At 43.5% G+C, this 24,329-nt stretch overlaps 1 protein-coding gene across 1 annotated transcript in view; it reads right to left on the bottom strand.

Moving 5' to 3' along the window:
* LOC311229314 (glutamate decarboxylase 1) overlaps positions 1-24,329 on the bottom strand; it is a 102,784-nt gene that overhangs the window by 20,482 nt on the left and 57,973 nt on the right. Inside the window, exons 6-9 of the mRNA XM_084315389.1 lie at positions 17,346-17,425; positions 16,786-16,840; positions 13,918-14,034; positions 8,759-8,823 (exon numbers count right to left, since the gene is read on the bottom strand). Of these exons, the coding sequence (XP_084171515.1) occupies positions 8,759-8,823; positions 13,918-14,034; positions 16,786-16,840; positions 17,346-17,425 (317 nt within the window). The remainder of the gene's footprint in view (positions 1-8,758; positions 8,824-13,917; positions 14,035-16,785; positions 16,841-17,345; positions 17,426-24,329) is intronic.

Below are 24,329 nucleotides of genomic sequence, written 5' to 3' on the forward strand. Positions count from 1 at the left end.
TGAAGGGTTAACCTTCTGTACTGTGGCAGTGAAAGGGTTAACCGTCTGTAGTGTGATAGTAAAGGGTTAACCTTCTGTAGTGTGGTAGTGAAAGGGTTAACCGTCTGTAGTGTGATAGTAAAGGGTTAACCTTCTGTAGTGTGGTAGTGAAAGGGTTAACCTTCTGTAGTGTGATAGTAAAGGGTTAACCGTCTGTAGTGTGATAGTAAAGGGTTAACCGTCTTTAGTGTGATAGTAAAGGGTTAGCCTTCTGTAGTGTGGTAGTGAAAGGGTTAACCTTCTGTAGTGTGGTAGTGAAAGGTTAACCGTCTGTAGTGTGGTAGTGAAAGGGTTAACCTTCTGTAGTGTGGTAGTGAAAGGGTTAACCTTCTGTAGCGTGGTAGTGAAAGGTTAACCGTCTGTAGTGTGGTAGTGAAAGGGTTAACCTTCTGTAGTGTGACAGTGAAAGGGTTAACCTTATGTAGTGTGGTAGTGAAAGGGTTAACCTTCTGTAGTGTGGCAGTGAAAGGTTAACCGTCTGTGGTGTGGTAGTGAAAGGGTTAACCTGCTGTAGTGTGATAGTGAAGGGTTAACCTTCTGTAGTGTGGCAGTGAAAGGGTTAACCGTCTGTAGTGTGATAGTAAATGGTTAACCTTCTGTAGTGTGGTAGTGAAAGGGTTAACCGTCTGTAGTGTGATAGTAAAGGGTTAACCTTCTGTAGTGTGATAGTAAAGGGTTAATGTTAGGTTATGACTATAACCAAGTTCTGTTAACACTAGTGGACGCTCAGCGTCTCATTGCATATATCTCGCTTCAGCATATATATATACTGAATACATTTCAAAATGTACCTTTAAATGCCAGCATTCATCTGGCCACACCCCCATCCGCTTACCTACATAAGCAGGGGTGGTGCCACACACTCATCTCCTTCCCAACAAATTTCACCACAATGAAAAATCAAGGGCCGCAGCGGCGTCTAGACGCTGAGCGTCCACTAGTGTTAACAGAACTTGGTTATAGTCATAACCTAACGTTCTGTATCACACTAGCTCCCGCTCAGCGTCTCATTGCATAATAGGAGCTGAGCGGGAGCTAGAAGCTCGACAAATGTACCCCACTGAGGCCCCCCACAGCCATCAGATCAGGGAGGACCGAGCCCCCCCGACCCCCCCTAATGGAGCGCACCCCCCCTATTGGGGGCTTCACGGGAGGGCGACGGACCCGACCGTGCGAAGAGGCACTCAAGCAACTCAACGCACAGGGTGAGCAGACCGTGGCTTGACCCCACGACTACACACACGCACAACCCGCATGCCACCCGGGAACGAACGGAGGGAACAACCTCGTTACTGCCCCCAGAATCACGGGGTCAAGGCCAAACCCAACCCGTGGCAAGGCCGTAGCAGCGGAGCGCGAAGGAAGACCCAGACCCACCAAAGGGACCCCCTGGAACGGGGGTCCGGAGAAGTCCATGATGCCAGCATCAAGACCCCACCAGGTGGGCACTTAGTGACCCCGCCCCCCACATCGCCAGCGTATTCGGACAAAGGCCCCTCAGCCGAGCGGGCCCTGTCCCCCCAATAGTACACCGCCTGGCACACTGACCCTGCAGAACAGGCAGTCAGCATGGCTGTAAGCACACAAAAAAGGTTAACCAACGGAAGCAGGCAGCGCACCGGGGAAAAACCAGGCAACAGGCTGTTAACCCTAGCCTGGAGACTGCGGACGAGACAGGCGCCAGAGGGGACAGCTGAACACAGCCGCACCGGCGGAAGGGGCGTAAGCTGGCGTTGTTGCATGACCAAGCCTCCATTTAAAAAAAACCCACCTAGAGGGGTTGAGGCAGAGAAGGCTGACACGATTGGCAGACGTCATGAACGTGCAGGGGCACCCTCAACCGGTGAACCCGGGAGTTGACACTGCTCCAACACACCAGGGAATCAACCACCTTGGTGTTACCCAATGCGGTGGTTGTTCCTATAACCCCTCAAGAAAAAAACTCCAAAACACACCTGCGGGTATACACCGGCTATACCGCAGTACAAGTGTTTCAGTTTTCAAAAAAGGGTTAACCCAGGCTTACGGGTCGACGAAACATGACTTCGGACCGGGCCCGGCGATACGGGAAGCACAGGGTCACCAGAGGAGGTCAAAGACCACCCCAACAGGCCCCTCTTCGCCATGCGTGAGAGAGGAGCGAAAAAGAATGGAGAACCAGCCCCAAGCACACCGTACTTGGTATTCCCAGGCGGTCTCCCAACCAAGTACTAACCAGGACCAACCTGTGTAGCGGCCGAGATCTGACGAGATCGAGCGTGTACAGGTTGGCATGGCCGTAAGCCATTACGACAGTGCTGAGTAAAAAATGTACCCAACCAGGGTCTCCATAGCGCTTAACCCTGTGACATATGTCTATATTGAACACTGTGACCTCATTTTTTTACTTCTAATTTACATGCTATACTATGTTATTTTATTTCATACTTATCTTGTCTTGCACAGTCTCTGGAGCGTAACAGTAAGAAGCATTTTGTATAAAAGTATTCTGTACTTCTGTATGACAATTATTAAAGAAACTTGAACTTGAAACTTGACACCCGGACCGACCTGGCATTTTTCCCCCTGAAAAAAGCCCAAGTCCCTCAGGGTACCAGAACAGCAGATCTGCATCCCCGGCGGACAACGGGTTCAACTGATCCGGACCAGCGTGACCAGAACCAGTCCCGTGCCCTAACCACGCTGACATGCCTACTCCAGGAGAAGGGGCAGATATGCGTGTTGATCTTAAACATGAAAAGAAGGCGCCACCCAGACGTTCGGGCGAACCGCGCCCGGTGGCCCACCCCCAGGGCGTGAGACCCCTCTACATATGTTCAGATCCATTCCGTCATCATCCCCCAGATATGAACGAGAATCCATCGATAACCAAACCAGGTCGTCGGATTTGGTCGTCGGAAGAGGAAAAACCTCCATCCCAGTTGCTTTATAAAAACGCCGTTTTAACCTCAAGCAACCAAGGCGTGCCAGTCAGTCGCCTGTTTACAGAACACCCCGAGCTAGCACTATACGTGCGTCGGGACACACCCACATCAATGAACAGGCTATTTAGACCTGTCATTGAATCCCCAAGGCGCCCAGGGGAACGACAAGAGGGGTGTGATACTTCCTAACTCCAACTCTTTTTAATAGAAAAGAAGGAAGCACCAACAGTATTTATCCCAGTCTACACAGCCGGGGGTAAACATTTTTCACATTTTTACATCCCACCACCCTCCCATAGGAAGGAGACGGGAATCCCCAGAGAGACTTCCCACGCGAGCTGTACAGATTGAAAAGAATATATTGCACCTTGAGTCATGTAAAAAAATTGGTTTTAGGGCTGTCCGGGGAGGAGGCACTGAAACCATACACACTCAATAATCGAATTGAATCGAATACATACACAATAGAGTAGGACTCCTTCTTGAGGGTCCACTCACCTTGACAATCTGAGGAGGAGGCTCTGTACTCTGAAGGAGGCTCCCTCACATAGAAGGAGAGTCCCAACTCACAGAAGGCCCGAATAGGAGCTTGGTGAGGAGGAGCCCTGACCACCCCCCGAAACAGATCCATCACATGGACCTGAACAGCACACGGAAGTCCTACCAACAGAGACGCGCACAGTGACGTACTCTATGGCGGGGGAATTTCTGCGGTGCACACGCCCAATATTCCAGGCCGTGGGACCAGGAAACTCCCTCCCCCCCCCCCCCCTCACCCTGTAACGTGCCAAACCGCAACGTGACAGGAACCTTGAAGGACAGGTGGGTTTACCCCTGACCAACAGAAAAAAGGGGGAGGAAAGGTTACCAGTTCACCCCTTTACGACCCCACACCCATGATACGATGTAATGACAAAAAGAGAGTATGACACAGTCATAGTCAGCTCCATGAAGCGTCTGACAGCTTCACACAGCGCATGAGCTAACCTGCTATCTGATTTTTACTAAGGAAAAAACACAGAATAGAGAGAGCTCTCCAAGAGCCCCGGTACCAAACTTACACATGTGCTTCTGTGGCCAGTCCAACCCAGTTGTAGGTCACATGACACACACAACCCATCATCACCTACAAAAAATGGCAAAAACACTCTACAGAGGAACGCCGTTTTTCATAATGAGAGAATACATAATTCTCGATTAGTATCGGCCACAGGCCTTGCTAAGCACACACGAAAGCGACCAAACAATCTTTTCTTTTAGGAAAATAAAGTTTCTCCAGCAGTTTTAGCACAACCTCAGCAATCAAGCTAAGGGTTACATCGTATCCCTACCACACAGTGACACAATGTAGTGCAACAACATGTCTGAGAGGAGGATGAAGAAGTCCCCAGGGAACCGGGGGGAAACACAATCCTCCTACTTTTACCCTTAATACGGCCAGTTAAAACAGGAAAACCTGTTAATATGTGAACACACTGTTCATTGTCATTACAGGCTGAGAAAAGAATCATTCTTTACTCATTTGTCACTAAGCATAGCTTTATAGGTTAGTTAACCCCCTTAGTTGTGAGTACACGGTACATATAAACACACATGATGTTTCTCAACACAACAAACCAGATCATTTTCACATCTGTAACAACAACCCGATTTGCATGGAGAAGCTAAATACCAGTGACAAGACAATTCACACATAACTCGCGTCGTATCCTAAATGTAGTGCAGCAACACTCGTTTTGGAAAACATTGTTATTTACAAAACATTTAGAAGGGAAAGCCAGAAGAAGTGTACAAGGTCTGGTCAGGCCTTGCATACCCGGAGCGTAGATCAAGCGAAGTGCAGTCTCAAGGCACCGTAGTAAACACAGCCATTATGTGTTGTCGATCTGGGCAGCGTCGCCGCTCCATCCCGTCGCTACGGTCCCCCTTGTTGACGCATTCCTTGCCGTCCTGGCCCAGGGCAGGTTCGACTAACATCCTCTGTCAAAGATGACGTCGTAGTCAAGAGTGTTTAAAACATGTTATAATCAAAGCACGTTCAACATAGTAGCATTAAGCTAACGGCCGCTCTAACCGTCGGGCGCTACCGCCCCTGCCCGCGAGACGGCGAGCGAACGGCGCACGCGACCAGAGGGGAGACTTCGAATCCCCCCCGCCTCTCCCCGTGAGGGAGAGGGGAGTTGGGAACCGCGGCGGCGCGCGAGGGGCCGGAGCCACCCCGCGCTGGGCCTCGGCCGATAGCAGCAAGCTAACGTTTCCTAGCCTAGCCCAGGTAGGCCACCTAGTGATCACAGCAGGCTAGCGCCGCAGCTAACAGCTGACTCGCTAACAGTAGGCCACCACTAGCACGCAAGCTAAGCAGCTATCACCTGAACTTGTACACAATGATATAACACTCACTCAGACAGGCCGCCGTTCTGAAACCCTCCTCACTTTTTAAGAGAAAGGAGAAACAAGATGTTAACACAGTTTTACAACTGTGATTTTACCAACACCCGACGGAGCCAGCACAATACCAAACTGGCCTGTAGCTGACTTGAACACAGATCTTCCACTAACGAACATCTATGCCCATATTTCCTCGTGAGGGAATACTCTCATTTGGATATGAAAGATGGGGCCTACACGGTGACAGAGAAAACATCCACTCGTCCAGAAAACACAGGGATCACCAGTGTTAATGGTCGTGGCCCACTAGTTAAACTATAATGGGCTTCAGATCAAGGTCTTCCGCTGTTGCCTAAGAGGCTGAACAAAAGACCTTAATCTGGGGCCAGTGTTCGTAAACATTGTCAGTTAGCCCCCATAGCACTAACAGACAAGTGGAGCCGCAAGCAAAACAGTACTCACCAACCTGAAACCCACCGCTTCTCACAACAGCGGCGCGTCCTACAGTTCAGCTGTGTCCTGAAAGGTTTCACCCCATCCAGCACAGCAAGGAACTGCAGTTGAGAGGCATGCAGCGGCGTGCTCCCAATACGAAAACCGGTGGAGGATTTTAGAATGATCACCATCTTCCAGACACTCCAGTGACGAAGACAATATCGCCGTATTTTCTCGAAAATAGTGAGAGAGAAAATAAAGATATGATGTCAACGTATCTCTTGTTCTTCCTTTCCTCGTAAACATTGTCAGCCAATATTTTTCTCCACGTCAAGTGGGCATATGAGCAACACGTTGCTTGTGATGAAATTTGAGAAGGAGATGAGTGTGTGGCACCACCCCTGCTTATGTAGGTAAGCGGATGGGGGTGTGGCCAGATGAATGCTGGCATTTAAAGGTACATTTTGAAATGTATTCAGTATATATATGCTGAAGCGAGATATATGCAATGAGACGCTGAGCGGGAGCTAGTGTGATACAGAACCGTCTGTAGTGTGGTAGTGAAAGGGTTAACCGTCTGTAGTGTGATAGTAAAGGGTTAACCTTCTGTAGTGTGATAGTAAAGGGTTAACCGTCTGTAGTGTGGTAGTGAAAGGGTTAACCGTCTGTAGTGTGATAGTAAAGGGTTAACCTTCTGTAGTGTGATAGTAAAGGGTTAACCGTCTGTAGTGTGGTAGTGAACGGGTTAACCTTCTGTAGTGTGGTAGTGAATTGTTAACCGTCTGTAGTGTGGTAGTGAACGGGTTAACCTTCTGTAGTGTGGTAGTGAAAGGGTTAACCTTCTGTAGCGTGGTAGTGAAATGTTAACCGTCTGTAGTGTGGTAGTGAAAGGGTTAACCTTCTGTAGTGTGACAGTAAATGGTTAACCGTCTGTAGTGTGGTAGTGAAAGGGTTAACCTTCTGTAGTGTGGCAGTGAAAGGTTAACCGTCTGTGGTGTGGTAGTGAAAGAGTTAACCTTCTGTAGTGTGATAGTGAAGGGTTAACATTCTGTAGTGTGGCAGTGAAAGGGTTAACCATCTGTAGTGTGATAGTAAAGGGTTAACCTTCTGTAGTGTGGTAGTGAAAGGGTTAACCGTCTGTAGTGTGATAGTAAATGGTTAACCTTCTGTAGTGTGATAGTAAAGGGTTAACCGTCTGTAGTGTGATAGTAAAGGGTTAACTGTCTGTAGTGTGATAGTAAAGGGTTAGCCTTCTGTAGTGTGATAGTAAAGGGTTAACCGTATGTAGTGTGATAGTAAAGGGTTAACCGTCTGTAGTGTGGTAGTGAAAGGGTTAACCATCTGTAGTGTGATAGTAAAGGGTTAACCTTCTGTAGTGTGATAGTAAAGGGTTAACCGTCTGTAGTGTGATAGTAAAGGGTTAACCGTCTGTAGTGTGGTAGTGAAAGGGTTAACCGTCTGTAGTGTGATAGTAAAGGGTTAACCGTCTGTAGTGTGATAGTAAAGGGTTAACCTTCTGTAGTGTGATAGTAAAGGGTTAACCTTCTGTAGTGTGATAGTAAAGGGTTAACCGTCTGTAGTGTGGTAGTGAAAGGGTTAAGTCCCGGGGAGGTTTATGTGGTCGTATGCTGCTCTTGGAACTGTCTTTTTTATCTCTCAAGCAGCAGTGGCCAAGCGGATTCAGAATCCATCCAGACTTTATTTCTTCATTGGAGACAAGCGGTCGGCCAGAGAAAGAGACTAGGTGACTAGTTGACTAGTAGGGGGTGATGCTCTGGCATTATAATGTAGGTATGTGAAGCCTGTGACTGTGATCATGTGCTATACAAATAAACATCCATAGAGTCTATGGAGAGACCAACCTCTATGGAGAGACCGGCCTCTATGGAGAGACCAGCCTCTTTGGAGAGACCAGCCTCTTTGGTCTGGCAGCTCACCCAGAGAGAGTCACTGACAGAGAGGACCTGAGAGCAACCTAATCTATTTGTAAGTACTTTGCTGTCTCATTGTGGAACACAAGGCACATGCCACATCTCCAGTCAAGCTAGGTGCCGGTAGGTGATTGGGGGGGAGGGGGGGCCTTGGGGTGCTATGAAAGGGTGGCAAGCGAAGAGCATCTTGGCCACTGCTCAGCTTAATGATATTGTAACTGTTTACGCCAATAAACCTGTGTGTGTGTCGCATATTATCTCAAGGAGAGATGTCATTCAAGTGACTTTGCTTCAACATCCAACAACAACACAAAGCTAGACTAATAAAAAAATTAAAACCGATGGTGTTCTGTTTTGGATGCTGGTTTAGTGCTAAATAAACATCAAGCCCGGACTATAAACGGACTAGTCCTTTTCTGGATCAGACCTGATGTAAACAGAGGCCCAGTTACATCTGGATTACAGATGAGTCTGGATTACAGATGGGTCTGGATTACAGATCAATCTGGATTACAGATGGGTCTGGATTACAGATGGGTCTGGATTACAGATGAGTCTGGATTACAGATGGGTCTGGATTACAGATGGGTCTGGATTACAGATGAGTCTGGATTACAGATGAGTCTGGATTACAGATGAGTCTGGATTACAGATTAGTCTGGATTACAGATGGGTCTGGATTACAGATAAATCTGGATTACAGATGGGTCTGGATTACAGATGGGTCTGGAATCTGGATTACAGATGGGTCTGGATTACAGATAAATCTGGATTACAGATGGGTCTGGATTACAGATGGGTCTGGAATCTGGATTACAGATGGGTCTGGATTACAGATGAGTCTGGATTACAGATTAGTCTGGATTACAGATGGGTCTGGATTACAGATACATCTGGATTACAGATGGGTCTGGATTACAGATGGGTCTGGAATCTGGATTACAGATGGGTCTGGATTACAGATGGTTCTGGAATCTGGATTACAGATGGGTCTGGATTACAGATGAGTCTGGATTACAGAGTGTATGAGTGTGACTGTACCTCTCAACTCCGCTCAGTTTGTGCCGGTGTTTCCTGGACATCAACAAGCCACCGCCCCACGCTCCCTGTACCATGCAATACAATACAGTACAATGCACAACCATTAAGATTAATCGCCATGACGACGGTGATGATGACGACGATGACGGCGATGACAACAACGATGACAACAACGACAACGGCAACAACACTAGGACTACGGACCAACTGGTAACTGATATGTACATGCACGTTGTTCTTTGACATCAAAACTACACATCGTCACAAAGACCGGCTGTACTCATGGTAGCATCCAGTGTTGTGGTACACGGAACGTAGACCAATCTCAGTCACTCTCTTTGTCTGGGACCAAATTCGGTCACGCCCCATTTTGCGCGACATCCAGGCTTTTTTACCGTCAGCGTTTGGGAATTTCATGTCGACAGGTAGATGAAGTGAAATTATACTTATTTTAGAATATATATATCAAATTTCATGAGTATTCATCTATATTTAGTCATCTAAAGACTATTAGATATGAACCTATGTACCAGTAAAAAGTGGGAATCTCTAGAATGTGTTTTGGGGCGACAGTGTTTACAAGTGTGCGGCGAGCCTCTCTAATCAATTTAACGTTATAGACAACACTTTCTGTTGTCAGTAGATGGCAGCATTGGTTTAAAAGGTGAAAATGAATTAATGTTAAGACTACAAAATTAATACAATTCCCAAGACCTTTAGCACCTCGGTCACCGGATTAGGAAAACGCGATCTGAACAGCGTTAAACTATTGATGGGACCTGAGTACAGTGATCGAGAATGGTCACCTAATTAATTATTATTATAAAGTGCATCATTAGCATTATGTTTTGTTGTCTAAAGGGAAACATAATGGTACAATTTAAGATTTGAATGTTATCCGCATATAAAGGACAAATAAAACACAGTTCATTTGTAAGAAACCTCAATGAAAACGGCGCAGGGTAAGTTATATTCGCTATTGTTATGAAAATGTGATAGAATCCTATAAAAACGTGGACGCATTTGGTCACTGTGACGTTAGTCAAGTCTTTGAATCTCGAGTCTCCGTGTCCGAGTCCAAGTCTGAGTCACCAAAGAAGAGCCAGAGTCGAGTCCGAGTCGAGTCCCCATTACCCTAGTCCGAGTCCGAGTCCAACTCATCAAGGTTCAGTCCTTGCACGAAATTAAATAATGTTTTTACGATATTAATATAGCCATCAATACCTTTATGCCAAATGATTAGGGCCTATTACAAATTTAAAAGAATATTAAATAACTGTATTTATCAATTGTCTGCACCTTCCGAGTCCGAATGCAGTCAGTGCTCAAGTCCAAGTCCGAGTCATCAGTGCTCAAGTCCAAGTCGAATCACGACGAGTCCTGAAAATCAGTCCAGGACGCGTGAATACTTTCGACAACAAATGTTTGTTTCCGCGTTCGAGTTTTGCGCTCTGATTGGCCAGGTCATGTGACATGTGCGCCAATCGTGGGACAGCAAGTTCTGCGCCTACTTCCGGGTCTAACAGCCTGCAAACTACCTGGCGTTCTATCGCCATGCTCTAAGACAAACTCTAACCTTAACCAACTTCGAAAGAGCGCCTAAGCTTAACCGTCGGAATCAGGGCAGGCGTTCTATCGCCATGCTCTAAGACAAACTCTAACCTTAACCAACTTCGAAAGAGTGCCTAAGCTTAACCAGTGTAGAAACTTGCGGTCCCACGATTGGCGCACATGTCACATGACCAGAAACGCGCGGGCCAATCAGAGACGCGGAAACAAACATTTGTTGTCTAAAGTATTCAGGCGTCCAGGACTGGAGTACTACAACACTGACTCGTGGCAGCATCCAACACTTACGTCTAGGGATGCACCCATCCAACTTTTTCAGTCCCGATACCGATGCCTGGCTTTGGGTATCGGCCGATACAGAGTACCGATCCGATACCCATACCATTATCTAAAAAAAGAAAATCTTACCCTAACTAACCTTACTGTCATCATGCACTTGTCCTAATATACTAACCTACACTATAGCACTCAACACTTTGATGAACATGGTTACTCAGCTGATAGAGTTGTGCCCTTCCTGATGACTTGTCGTACAGAACTTGTAAGTCGCTTTGGATAAAAGCGTCAGCTAAATGACTAAATGTAAATGTAATGTAAATACCCATTGTTCAATTAATAAACTGTATGCCTCACTGTCACTGTGTGGAAGAGACTGGGATCATTCTTTTGTGCAAGGCAACATCAGGCTTGACTTAAAACATTACTTTCCTAACTTAGTGAAACTAAATGTAACAAATTAACACAGATATAAATGTACTGAATTGTTATTTCTTATTGTATTTATTATTATATTATATATAAAAGAAAATCCCTTTTTAATTTTTTTATTTTTTGATACCGGATCCAGCTATTTTACATTTACATTTAGTCATTTAGCTGACGCTTTTATCCAAAGCGACTTACAAGTTCTGTGCGACAAGACAGCAAGAAGGGTATAACTATATCAGCTGAGTAACAATGTTCATCAAAGTGTTGCGTGTTACAGTGTAGGTTAGTTTATTAGGACAAGTGCATGACATTAAGGTTAGTCGGGGTTAGATTTTTTTTTTTTTTTTTTTTTATCATTTCAGATAATGGTTGAAGAAGTGAGTCTTTAGTCGACGGCGAAAGATTGGACGGGATTCGGCTGTCCTAACTGGGATGGGTAGTTCATTCCACCATTGTGGGGCAAGGACTGAGAATAGGCGGCTTCTCTTTGATGACCCTCCGGGAGCTTGGATAGGAGTAGATCTGAGGCGTCCCGAAGATGCAGAGCGTAGGGGTCTTGAGGGTGTGTAGTTAGAGACCATTGACCGGAGGTAGGCGGGAGCGGTTCCCTTTGCCGCACGGTATGCTAGGTCGAGGGCCTTGAAGCGGATACGTGCAGCAATGGGGAGCCAGTGCAGGTCCCTAAGAAGTGGGGTGACATGGGCCGACTTCGGTAGGTTTGAGATCAGGCGGGCCGCTGCATTTTGAATGAGTTGAAGAGGCTTGGTGGCAGTGGCCGGGAGGCCAGCTAGCAGTGCATTGCAGTAGTCGAGGCGGGAGATGACTGTTGATTGGACAAGGAGTTGGGTGGCTTCTTTTGTCAGGAAGGGGCGTATCCTTCTGACGTTGCTCAGGAGGAATCTGCAGGTTCTGGTTGTCGCTGCGGTGTGAGCAGAGAAGTTCAACTGGTCGTCGAGGACAACAGCTGCATTCTCGACTGTGATGGAGAGGTCGGTCAGGGGGGAGGATTTGGCCGGCAGGTGGAGCAATTCTGTTTAGCTTAGGTTCAGTTTGAGGTGGTTGGTCGTCATCCAGGCGGAGATGTCGGACAGACAGGCCGAGATCCGCTCAGAGACGTGGATATCTGAGGGAGGGAAGGAGAGGAAGAGTTGAGTATCATCGGCATAACAATGATATGAGAAGCCATGAGACGTGATAATGTTACCCAGTGATTTAGTGTAGAGGGAGAAGAGAAGGGGTCCTAGGACCGAGCCCTGGGGGACACCCGTCCGGAGGGGGCGGGTGGCCGACAGAGTCCCTCTCCATGACACTTGGTAGGAGCGGTCATTGAGGTATGATGTCAGCCATGTCAGTGCAGATCCAGCCACTCCCATTCCTGCGAGGGCCGCGAGGAGGATCTGATGGTTGACTGTGTCGAAGGCTGCAGATAGATCTAGGAGAATCAGGACAGAGGAGAGGCCTTTCGCTTTTGCTAAGTGAAGTGCCTCTGTGACCGCAATGAGGGCCGTTTCTGTGGAGTGGCCAGTCCGGAAGCCAGACTGATTGGGGTCTAGGAGGTCATTCTGTAAGAGATAAGCAGTAAGTTGGTTGGATACAGCACGTTCAAGTGTTTTAGAAAGGAAGGAGAGAAGAGAGACAGGACGATAGTTGGCTATGACGGTGGGGTTCAGGGTTGGTTTTTTTATGAGGGGCGTGACTCTGGCTTGTTTTAGGGAGGTGGGGACCACCCCCGAGTTGAGTGAGGAGTTGATGGTTGCAGTTAGGAATGGGAGGATGTCCGGTGCTATGGTCTGGAGGAGTGGGGAGGGTAGCTGGTCCAGCTGGCATGTAGTCGGACGGTTCGACGTTACCAGTGTCAGGGTCTCGGCTTCTGTAATGGGAGAGATATCGGAGATTTTAGTGATATCGGGGCCGATATCCAATATCAATATCGGATTGGTGCATCCCTACTTACGTCCTACAGCACTGACTCGTGGCAGCATCTAACACTTACTTCCACATGGAGCTACATGTTGTAATTCTACAACACTGACTCACAGCAGCATCCAACAGTCTCATGGCCGGTACAGAGAGACTCAGAAGGAGCTTCTATCCCCAGGCCATCAGGATGCTCAACGACAATAACACTATGTAACAACCCATCATCTACACTCACAGCACACACATCCACACGCACACACTCACTTTAAATAAACAACTCACCGTAGCACCCACTTTACTCACTTTAGACACTTTAGCACACTTTATATTTATCGGTAAAGAGATTTGCGCTACAATTCATACCTCATTGCACCTTACCCTAAGTTTGTACCTCATCCCATTTCTGCATTGTACTGTATACTGTATTGTACTGTAACTCACTGTTACTCTTTTTTACTCTGTATTGTATATTGTACGTATATGTATATTGACTGAACACTTTTTGCTTACGTACTTTTGACTTTCTATTTTATACTTTTTATTAGGGATGCTCGATATTGGCTTTTTTACCGATACCGATATACCGATATTGTCCAACTCTTAATTTCCGATACCGATATCAACCGATACCGATATATGCAGGGTTCCCCCCCCCCCCAAAAAACGGAATAATTTCAGGTAATTAACATTACATATCTCTTGTTGTGGAATTAACACAACATTATGCATACTTTTGACAATAAATAAAATCTGAATTTGTTCTTACTTGCTTGCCTGGGTAAGTAAATTTTTTTTCTTTTTTGAAAACCGATACGATATTTTCCGATATCACATTTTAATGCCGATAATAATATCGGACATCCCTACTTTTTATCTATTTTTATCTAGCACACTCCCAGGGGCTCATTCTGTATTTTTTTTTATGACAACTAATAAAGAAACTTGAAACTTGAAACACTCACGTCCACATGGAGCCACATGTCGTACTTCTCACAGATGTCTGCGATCTCGTGGATGGGGTCGAACGCCCCGTACACCGTGGAGCCGGCCGTGGCGTTCACGAACATCGGCACGTAGCCCTGCGGGACGAGCAGAGCGACAGGGTAAACGACGGCCTCCCCGCCGGAATATATATACGAACCGGGGTGATCTGTTCTGTCTTTTTCTCTAATCTTTTTACATTCTTTATTCAAATGTATTTGTAAGGCCCCGACGACAACACACGTTAATGTCCCCATGGGGCCGGACACGTCGTCTCCTTTAAACAAGTCAAGAAGAAACATCACAATAAATCAAGAACAAAACAAAAACACCATAAAGTAAAAAAGAAAAAAATTATAAATAAAATAAATGCAACACTCCCAGACATACCCCACGCGAAGATAAGGAAAAACTCACTAAAACCTAGCAATAGGAAAATAGGCATTGCCTGTGGAGGAGAGAAACCTTAGAAGAGCCCTTCAAGGGGGGATCTCCCTTCTTAGATGTCGGTGATAGTAGTGTTGCAGTAAAACAGGCAAAACAGTTGGTAAGCATGCACTCAACTCAATGTGTAATGAAACACAGATACGTGCATGCAATAGCAACTGAACATTTTGAAATATTTTAAAATAGGGCGGCCGGGTAGCACAGAGGACTAAGCGTCTGTCTACCACCGCAGAGACACTGGTATCGAATCCGGCTGTCAGCGGTGCCTCCGGCTTGGCCGGTCGGCATACTGGCACAATTGGCAGTGTCAGCGGGAGGGAAGCCGGTGGGTGGTAATCTGGTCGTTGCAAAACAGCAACTCCTACAGGTCGGTCAGGGCGCCTGCACAGCGAGGGAGGGAAATGGTGAAGGTAGTGTGACCTCCCACGCGTTACACTCACCCAGTGAGTCCTCGCTGCCAGGTGAAAAGAGGCTGCTGGCTGTCTCCTATGTATCGGAGGAAGCACGTGATAGACTTCAGGGCTCCCTAGACCGACCAGTGGGGCACACATGCGTGCAACGACCAGGAAGGGGAGGGGGGAATTGGCATAACGATAAAAATTGGGATGGGAGGAAAATACAGAAGAAATAGGAGGAGAAAAAGTGGATACAAAATATATAAACATTTTTAAATAGAGCTGATGGCGGATCTATTTGAGGCATGGGGGCGTGGGGTCGGCGCAGAGAGGGTCACATCCTCCCGGTCGCGTCTATGCCAAATACAACGCAGTTCGGTTTCCGGGTTCCTCTGATTGGCCACGACGCCCACGTGACCCCGCGCTAGCACGCCCCCTTATCCACGCCTGCCGCTACGCCGTGCCAAGCTCCTCTGTGTGTTGCAGCGTGCGGCAGAGGTCCCTGTGTGTTCTCGCTTCCTCAATTTATACGCATGGAAGTATTGACTACGCCGTAACGAATCATTAAAAAAATATACTGTTAACTGGAATATGTTGTTTCTTTACACATATGTTGGATTATGTAATTGGTTTGTCATGACAAACCAGCTGGTGCCACTAGTAACGTTGCGGCGATGTCCGTAGTTTGATGTGCAATTATGTTGTGGTCATCATTTGTCTCCGACTCGTTGAGAGTCATAATAATAACCTTTTCGGGCGAAACTGGCAGAGACCTTTTTATCCCACTTTCTCCGCTATTAAAGCTGTAATTATTGACGGTGATGTTCGCTTCTAAACCCACCACCGCTGCAGGACATTGTATTGACTCCGCCGCCGACATTAACAGCGTTCACCCTGATGTAAAGTAGCGATTTTATTGGTTTGTCATGACAAACCAATTACATAATCCAACATATGTGTAAAGAAACAACATATTCCAGTTAACGGTATATTTTTTTAATTATTCGTTATGGCGTAGTCAATACTTCCATGCGTATAAATTGAGGAAGCGAGAACACACAGGGACCTCTGCCGCTCTGCAGCGCACTGCAACACACAGAGGAGCTTGGCGCGGCGTAGCGGCAGGCGTGGATAAGGGGGCGTGCTAGCGCGGGGTCATGTGGGCGTCGTGGCCAATCAGAGGAACCCGGAAACCGAACTGCGTTGTATTTGGCATAGACGCATCCCGGTCATCATCACAGGATGTCCGCTACTCCGTCATCACGGGAATTGGTTTGAATCGCATAACTCACTACTTTCCCCCTCGGAGCAGAATTGCGAGCCCATCTTTCAGCCACCCTCTGTACCACTTTGCCTCGAACCCTTTCACTACCACGCTATACAGAAGGTTAACCCTTTCACCGCCGCACTACAGATGTAGTGTGGTAGTGAAAGGGTTAACTTTCTGTAGTGTGCTTGTGAAAGGGTTAACCCTTTGTCGCGTGGCAGTGAAAGGGTTAACCTTCTGTATTGTCGCAGTGAAAGGGTTAACCCTTTGGTAGGGTGGTAGTGAAAGGGTTGAGATAATTTGTTCCAGAGACTATGCTTTAGAGCGGGGTGGGTGGGGGGGGGGTAAATCTGAGCACATCTGAGCGGACGGACAGAAGCAGTGACGGTATGGAAATAGCCGTCCTGTTGTTGCTCTACACGCACCCCTGTTCCACAGGTCCCCTGTACCCCTGTAGAGCGGGGTTTGAGCAAGGCACTAACACTGAGGTGGTGGTTCAATTCCCACTGGGGGTCACCGCCCATACTGTATGCAGTCATTCCAGTACTAGAAAAGTACTATGGAAATATACGTTCATTCAACTCTTCCTACGAGTGCTTCTCCTTGTGATCTCATTTACTGCATGCAGTGCATCGCTGATAATAAAAAAATAATAATAGGGGATAGTAATTAATTGTTTCAATGGGGGGAGACGAGCGTCCTAAATCAAGACGATGGCGTAATAAACTTAAGACATTCACCTTCTGCTTGGCGTCAATGACTTTGGCTTCTAAGTCGGCAGGGATGACTCGCCCTCTGTGGAAGGAGATGACAGTCAGACAGATGTTCTCTACGGTGTTTGTGTGTCGTCATGGTGACACTGCTGCTGCTGCTGCTTGTGTACCGACAGTCAGACAGATGCTCTACAGTGTTTGTTAGGGATGTCCGATATTATCGTCCGATATTGGCATTCAAATATAATATCGCAAATTATCGGTATCGGTTTTTAAATATATATATATTTTTTTTATTTTGTTGACATTTATTTAACCTTTACTTACCCAGGCAAGCAAGTAAGAACAAATTCTTATTTTATTTATTGTGAAAAGTATGCATAATGTTGTGTTAATTCCACGACAAGAGATATGTAATGTTAGTTACCTGAAATTATTCAGATTTCATATATCGGTATCGGTTGATATCGGTATCGGAAATTAAGAGTTGGACAATATCGGTATATCGGATATCGGTAAAAAAGCCAATATCGAGCATCCCTAATGTCTGTCCGTCGTCACGGTGACGCTGCTGCTTGTGTACCGACCTCTCGTCTGTGTCCAGTAGGATGAGGTTCTCCGTCCCGAAGCCCAGGGCGGCGCTGGCCTTCTTTATGGAGTAGTGGCTCTGAAAGAACAGGTAGTTTAGTAGTTTAATACAACACAGTGTGTAGTTTAGTAGTTTAATACAACACAGTGTGTAGTAGTTTGTTTAGTAGTTTAATACAACACAGTGTGTAGTTTAGTAGTTTAATACAACACAGTGTGTAGTTTTGTAGTTTAATACAACACAGTGTGTCGTTTAGTAGTTTAATACAACAGAGTGTGTAGTTTAGTAGTTTAATACAACACAGTGTGTAGTGGCTCTGAAAGAACAGGTAGTTTAGTAGTTTAATACAACACAGTGTGTAGTTTAGTAGTTTAATACAACACAGTGTGTAGTTTAGTAGTTTGTCAAGTAGTTTAATACAACACAGTGTGTAGTTTAGTAGTTTAATACAACACAGTGTGTAGTTTAGTAGTTTAATACAACATAGTGTGTAGTTTAGTAGTTTAATACGACACAGTGTGTAGTTTAGTAGTTTAATACAACACAGTGTGTAGTTTAGTAGTTTAATACAACACAGTGTGTAGTTTAGTAGTTTGTTTAGTAGTTTAATACAACACAGTGTGTAGTTTAATACAACACAGTGTGTATTTTAGTAGTTTAATACAACAGTGTGTAGTTTAGTAGTTTAATCACAGTGTGTAGTTTAGTAGTTTAATACAACACAGTGTGTAGTTTAGTAGTTTGTTTAGTAGTTTAATACAACACAGTGTGTAGTTTAGTAGTTTAATACAACATAGTGTGTAGTTTAGTAGTTTAATACAACAAAGTGTGTAGTTTAATATAACACAGTGTGTAGTTTAGTAGTTTAATACAACACAGTGTGTAGTTTAATATAACACAGTGTGTAGTTTAGTACTTTAATACAACACAGTGTGTAATTTAATACAACACAGTGTGTAGTTTAGTAGTTTAATACAACACAGTGTGTAGTTTAATATAACACAGTGTGTAATTTAGTACTTTAATACAACACAGTGTGTAATTTAATACAACACAGTGTGTAGTTTAGTAGTTTAATACGACACAGTGTGTAGTTTAGTAGTTTAATACAACACAGTGTGTAGTTTTTGTATTTTATTTTTTTATTATTTTTTAAACAAACATATAAACAAACATGACAACACACGATAAGATATACAAGCATTAATTGTCAGGGCACATCCAATGAGATCACATTTTAGTTAGTTGTCTTATATAAGATATACCCCTAATACCTGTTATCTAAAAAACCTACACACATATGCTCCAGCTCGAACCCCCCCCCCTCCCGGACCCCACCTTGAGAAGTACCTCCACTATCCCTCGCACCTAACCAGACAATACCATTATAAGCTAGCTTTTATTCTCTCCACCACTTCTAACCACATTGACATTTTGGATTCATTGAGACCCAGAATTCTTGCTGTAGATATTTCATGGTAAATTACATCGAGATATGTAAGAAACCAAACTTTACGGCACATTTTTTCCGGTTGAAACCAGCGTGATGCGATCAGTTTTTTAGCTACTGTGATACCCGATAAAACCAATCTCTTTAGCTGTGGATTCACTGCAAACTCAAAAACATCATTCAATAGTAATACCGAGGGGTGTACAGGTATATTCCAAGATACGAGTTTTGATATTTGTTGAGTCACATCTTTCCAGAATGCCTTAAGGGGAGACACTGCAGGTGAATAGGGTAAAAAAATTAACTAATAGATATCACAATGAAACTTCCCCAGTTGATTACTTATATTAAGACAAGACTTTTTTGTATTACAAGTTTTCTGAAATTGTATGTTTAAATATGCAAATGAGGCATGATCTACTTAAATATGCACTAATTTGCATATAATTCCAGGACAGAAATCTGAACATTGGATAAAGCCATTTTCAAAATTATAGTTTAATTTTGTTGACATATTAGAGCCAAAGGTTATTACAGAGGGGATTTTGGATATCTCTTTTTATCACTCCATAAATCAGAAAATACTCCATTCAGTCCATTTTTATGGTAAAATTCCATATTTCGCCATGTTTTTAGGAATAAAATGTGATATAAATCAGGGCTAGAGTATGAGGAAAAACTCTTAAAACTCATTTTTGGGAAAACGCCTTCAAAGTTCTGTATTGTAAAATGCCATACTTTTTTTTTTTAAACAGATATTTACAAACACAATACCTAATCAAACCATTAGTAATAGACAACCTAAACACATGCCTGATAACTGAATAATAATAATAATGATGTTATTGAACTGAACAGAACTACACACAGGCTACAAACAGTGTAGTACAGTGTAGTACCCCCTAATAGGCAAAAAATATTTGAATAGATATCACTATGAAACTTTCCCAATTTGTTATGTACATATAAACTAAGAAAAAATATATTGCAAGTTTTCTGAAATGTATGTTTATATATGCAAATGAGGCACTTCCCCATTAAATATGTGCACATTTATGGATGCAATAAGGCAAAATGATGTAAAATAAACAACTAAATGTGTGTTATTGACGTTTTATTGTCACTAGTTTCATAGAAGACATGTTTAGGAAGCAAAATATAACAAAATCTCAAAATCAACAAAAAAAGTATATTTGACTATTCACCTGCAGTGTCTCGCCTTAACTGGTGTGCAGTCCCAATACATGTGCATAAATGTCCCTTCGTCCCCATTTGTACATTGGGAGCATTTGGAGTCTTGTTTAAGCCCCATTCGGCACAGTCTTATAGGAGTCAAGTATGTCCTGTGAATATAGGTAAGATTGATTTGTTGATGATCCGGGTTCCTTGATGTAAGTCGGACATTTGCCCAGGCTCCTTGCCAATCAAAGTCATTTTCCAGGTCTGGTATATCCCTCCTCCAGACAGAGTTTAGTTGGAGGGTTTCATACGAGGACGTTAGTAATTGATGATAAAATTCTGAAACAAAACCTCTCGATGTCTCTCTTTCGTAGAAGAATTTGTGGTATCTGTGGTGTTCAATTGGTCTGTCTAATGGAACACCGTGAGACTTCAAACATAGCTCTAACTGTTTGTAAAAAAGCCATGTGGACTTGGTGAGATTAAATTTTTTGCGTATTTCTTTATCACTACAAAAACCCTGTTTGTTAAAAACATCCCCTAATGAGTGTATGCCTTGCTCTTCCCATATAGGGAATCTTATAGGTCGTTTTCCAATTAAGAGTGCATTGTTATTGAATAAGGGAGTATGATTGTGCCATTTTTGTGGGTTAGGATTTTTTTTTTGTGATTCACGCCATATCCGGATCGCATGAGTAATTATGGGGCCAAATTTTCGTTCACAGTGCTTGATTGGTAGTTTAGTGTATGCTATGTCCTTCAGTCTATGTGGGGCTACTATGTTTTCTTCTAATTTTCTCCAGGATACTAATGCTTGGGGGTCAAACCATGTTGTCAATGGACTTAATGTGTACGCCTTAAAATATAGGAAAAAATCTGGAAATGCCATGCCACCATCTGCTTTATTTCTCTGTGCGGTGGATCTTTTTATACGTGGTGGTTTGTTATTCCAAATAAATTTGTATGTGGAGGAGTGTAATCTTTTCCAGTAACCCTCTGGAGGGGGTAACGGTAGCATTGAACTGAAGAAGTTGATTCTAGGTAGTACATCCATCTTAACTATTGATATCCGTGCTTGTACTGTGTTTTTAAGTTTTGCCCATCTATCAAGGTTGTCTTTGATTTTGTTTTGGATTTTTGTGTAGTTGTGCTTCACCGTTTGTCTTATGGTGGGGAATATTTCCACTCCCAAGCATCTGAAATGTTTTACCATCGGTATCTCTCCTGGGAGGGTTGTATCTTTTTTTGCAGGGGTGTTAAGTGGAAGGAAAGCCGACTTCGGCCAATTTATCTTAAATCCCGATAAATCACCAAAGTCCTCAATCAACTTGAGCAGATGAGGCAATGTGGTGTTGGGGTTTTGCATGAACAATATTACATCGTCCGCATATAAACGAATTTTTTGTTGTGTGCCCTTGATTACGATTGGTTCTATGGATTGGGATTGTCTTATATATTGTGCTAAAGGCTCTAATGATAGATTGAACAGTCCGGGACTAAGAGGACAACCCTGTCTGGCTGAGCGTGATACCGGAAAGATTTTGGAGATGATTGTGCCTGTTGTAATCATGGCAGATGGGTCTTTGTATAATACTTTAATCATATCGATGAATCCTTTTCCTAACCCCATCCTTTCTAGTACTGCCCATAGATACGACCATTCCAGCCTGTCAAAGGCTTTCATAGCATCCAGGGACAGCATCGCCTTAGGTATGGTGTCCTCCTTGTTGGCATCAAGTACGTGCAGTATTCGTCTTATGTTTTCAGTGATCAGGCGGCCTCCTATGAAGCCAGTTTGGTCCGGGTGAACTAAAGACGTCATATGCTTTTGTAATCTGATGGCTAATACCTTAGAGTACAGTTTGATATCGGTTCCGAGGAGGCTTAAAGGTCTATAACTACCGCACTCGTTGGGGTCTTTGTCTTTTTTAAGGAGGACTGTTATGAGTGCAATATTGTCATTCTTATGGAAGTTCCCCTCCTTGACTGAGTATAAGATCATATTTAGTAATAAGGGGCCAATTATGTCCCAACAAGAAAGGTACATTTCTGATGGGAAACCGTCTATTCCAGGAGCCTTACCACTTTGCATTGCGGTTATGGCCTTCTTGAGTTCCTCTAGTGTGATCGGTGTTTCTAACTGTTTAGCGTCATCCTCTGAAAGTTTAGGGAGAATAATTTGATTAAGAAATGTGACCATTTTGTTTTGATCGAAGGTCGTTTCTGATTTATATAAGTCGGAGTAGAATTCTTTGAATGTATCGTTTATTTTTACAGGATCTGTTACAAGTACTTGTTGTGCTCTAATGGTAGTTATATCTGCAAATGTTGCATTCATTCTTAATCGCATGGCTAATAGGTGGCTGGGTTTGGAACCATGGGAGTACTGCTGTTGTCTTGTGCTGCGTATTTGTATTTCCGATTGTTGTCTGTATATGGCATTGATCTCTATTTTTAGTACGTTAACTTGATTCTCTAGTCGAGTTGAGTTGTTGTATTTTAGAGAATTAAATAACGTTGAGTAAAGCGTTTCCAGCTCAGCCAGTTTTGTGCATTGATTCTTGCGCATTTTGGAGGAAAAGCTATCCGTGAAATATTTGATCTTTCCCTTTACCGACATCCATATTATTCTGGGGTCTTGCACCGAGTTTGCATTCTCCCGTTGGAATACTATAAGAGCTTCTTTGAGTTGTGTAATGAATTCCTTGTTATTAAGCAGCAACGAGTTAAATCGCCATCTTGGGGCCCGGGAGGATAGTATACCAAATGTACCTTTAAGGAGTAAATAACAGTGATCTGATAGTGCGTTGGGTATCATTTCCACTTCATAATTATCAAATAGTCTCTGTGATGCAAAGACATAATCTATTCTGGATAGTGTATTATGTCTCGCAGATCGACAAGAGTACTTTCGGGTCGTGGGATTAAGTAACCGCCATAAGTCATTTACACCTGTAATCTTCGACCAATCCTTTAATGCCTTCGATGAATTTTTTTGTTCGCTGGAAAAGGCGAGGTAAGATTTGTCCATCCTTGGGTTCCAGATGGCATTAAAATCCGCACCTATTATAAATGAGTAATCGGGAATGTCTAACATTGCATTGGTTAGTGTAGTGAAGAAATCTTCTTCGTACAAATTTGGGGCGTATACCGCTACCAACGCTATTTGTGTGTACAGTGTGTAGTTTTGTAGTTTAATACAACACAGTGTGTCGTTTAGTAGTTTAATACAACAGAGTGTGTAGTTTAGTAGTTTAATACAACACAGTGTGTAGTGGCTCTGAAAGAACAGGTAGTTTAGTAGTTTAATACAACACAGTGTGTAGTTTAGTAGTTTAATACAACACAGTGTGTAGTTTAGTAGTTTGTCAAGTAGTTTAATACAACACAGTGTGTAGTTTAGTAGTTTAATACAACACAGTGTGTAGTTTAGTAGTTTAATACAACATAGTGTGTAGTTTAGTAGTTTAATACGACACAGTGTGTAGTTTAGTAGTTTAATACAACACAGTGTGTAGTTTTGTAGTTTAATACAACACAGTGTGTAGTTTAGTAGTTTAATACAACACAGTGTGTAGTTTAGTAGTTTGTTTAGTAGTTTAATACAACACAATGTGTAGTTTAATACAACACAGTGTGTAGTTTAGTAGTTTAATACAACACAGTGTGTAGTTTAGTAGTTTAATACAACATAGTGTGTAGTTTAGTAGTTTAATACGACACAGTGTGTAGTTTAGTAGTTTAATACAACACAGTGTGTAGTTTTGTAGTTTAATACAACACAGTGTGTAGTTTAGTAGTTTAATACAACACAGTGTGTAGTTTAGTAGTTTGTTTAGTAGTTTAATACAACACAGTGTGTAGTTTAATACAACACAGTGTGTAGTTTAGTAGTTTAATACAACAGTGTGTAGTTTAGTAGTTTAATACAACACAGTGTGTAGTTTAGTAGTTTAATACAACACAGTGTGTAGTTTTGTAGTTTAATACAACACAGTGTGTAGTTTAGTAGTTTAATACAACACAGTGTGTAGTTTAGTAGTTTGTTTAGTAGTTTAATACAACACAGTGTGTAGTTTAGTAGTTTAATACAACATAGTGTGTAGTTTAGTAGTTTAATACAACAAAGTGTGTAGTTTAATATAACACAGTGTGTAGTTTAGTAGTTTAATACAACACAGTGTGTAGTTTTGTAGTTTAATACAACACAGTGTGTCGTTTAGTAGTTTAATACAACAGAGTGTGTAGTTTAGTAGTTTAATACAACACAGTGTGTAGTGGCTCTGAAAGAACAGGTAGTTTAGTAGTTTAATACAACACAGTGTGTAGTTTAGTAGTTTAATACAACACAGT

This window comes from Notolepis coatsorum (assembly GCF_963971535.1).
Source record: "Notolepis coatsorum genome assembly, chromosome: 5".
Taxonomy (NCBI): Eukaryota; Metazoa; Chordata; class Actinopteri; order Aulopiformes; family Paralepididae; genus Notolepis; species Notolepis coatsorum.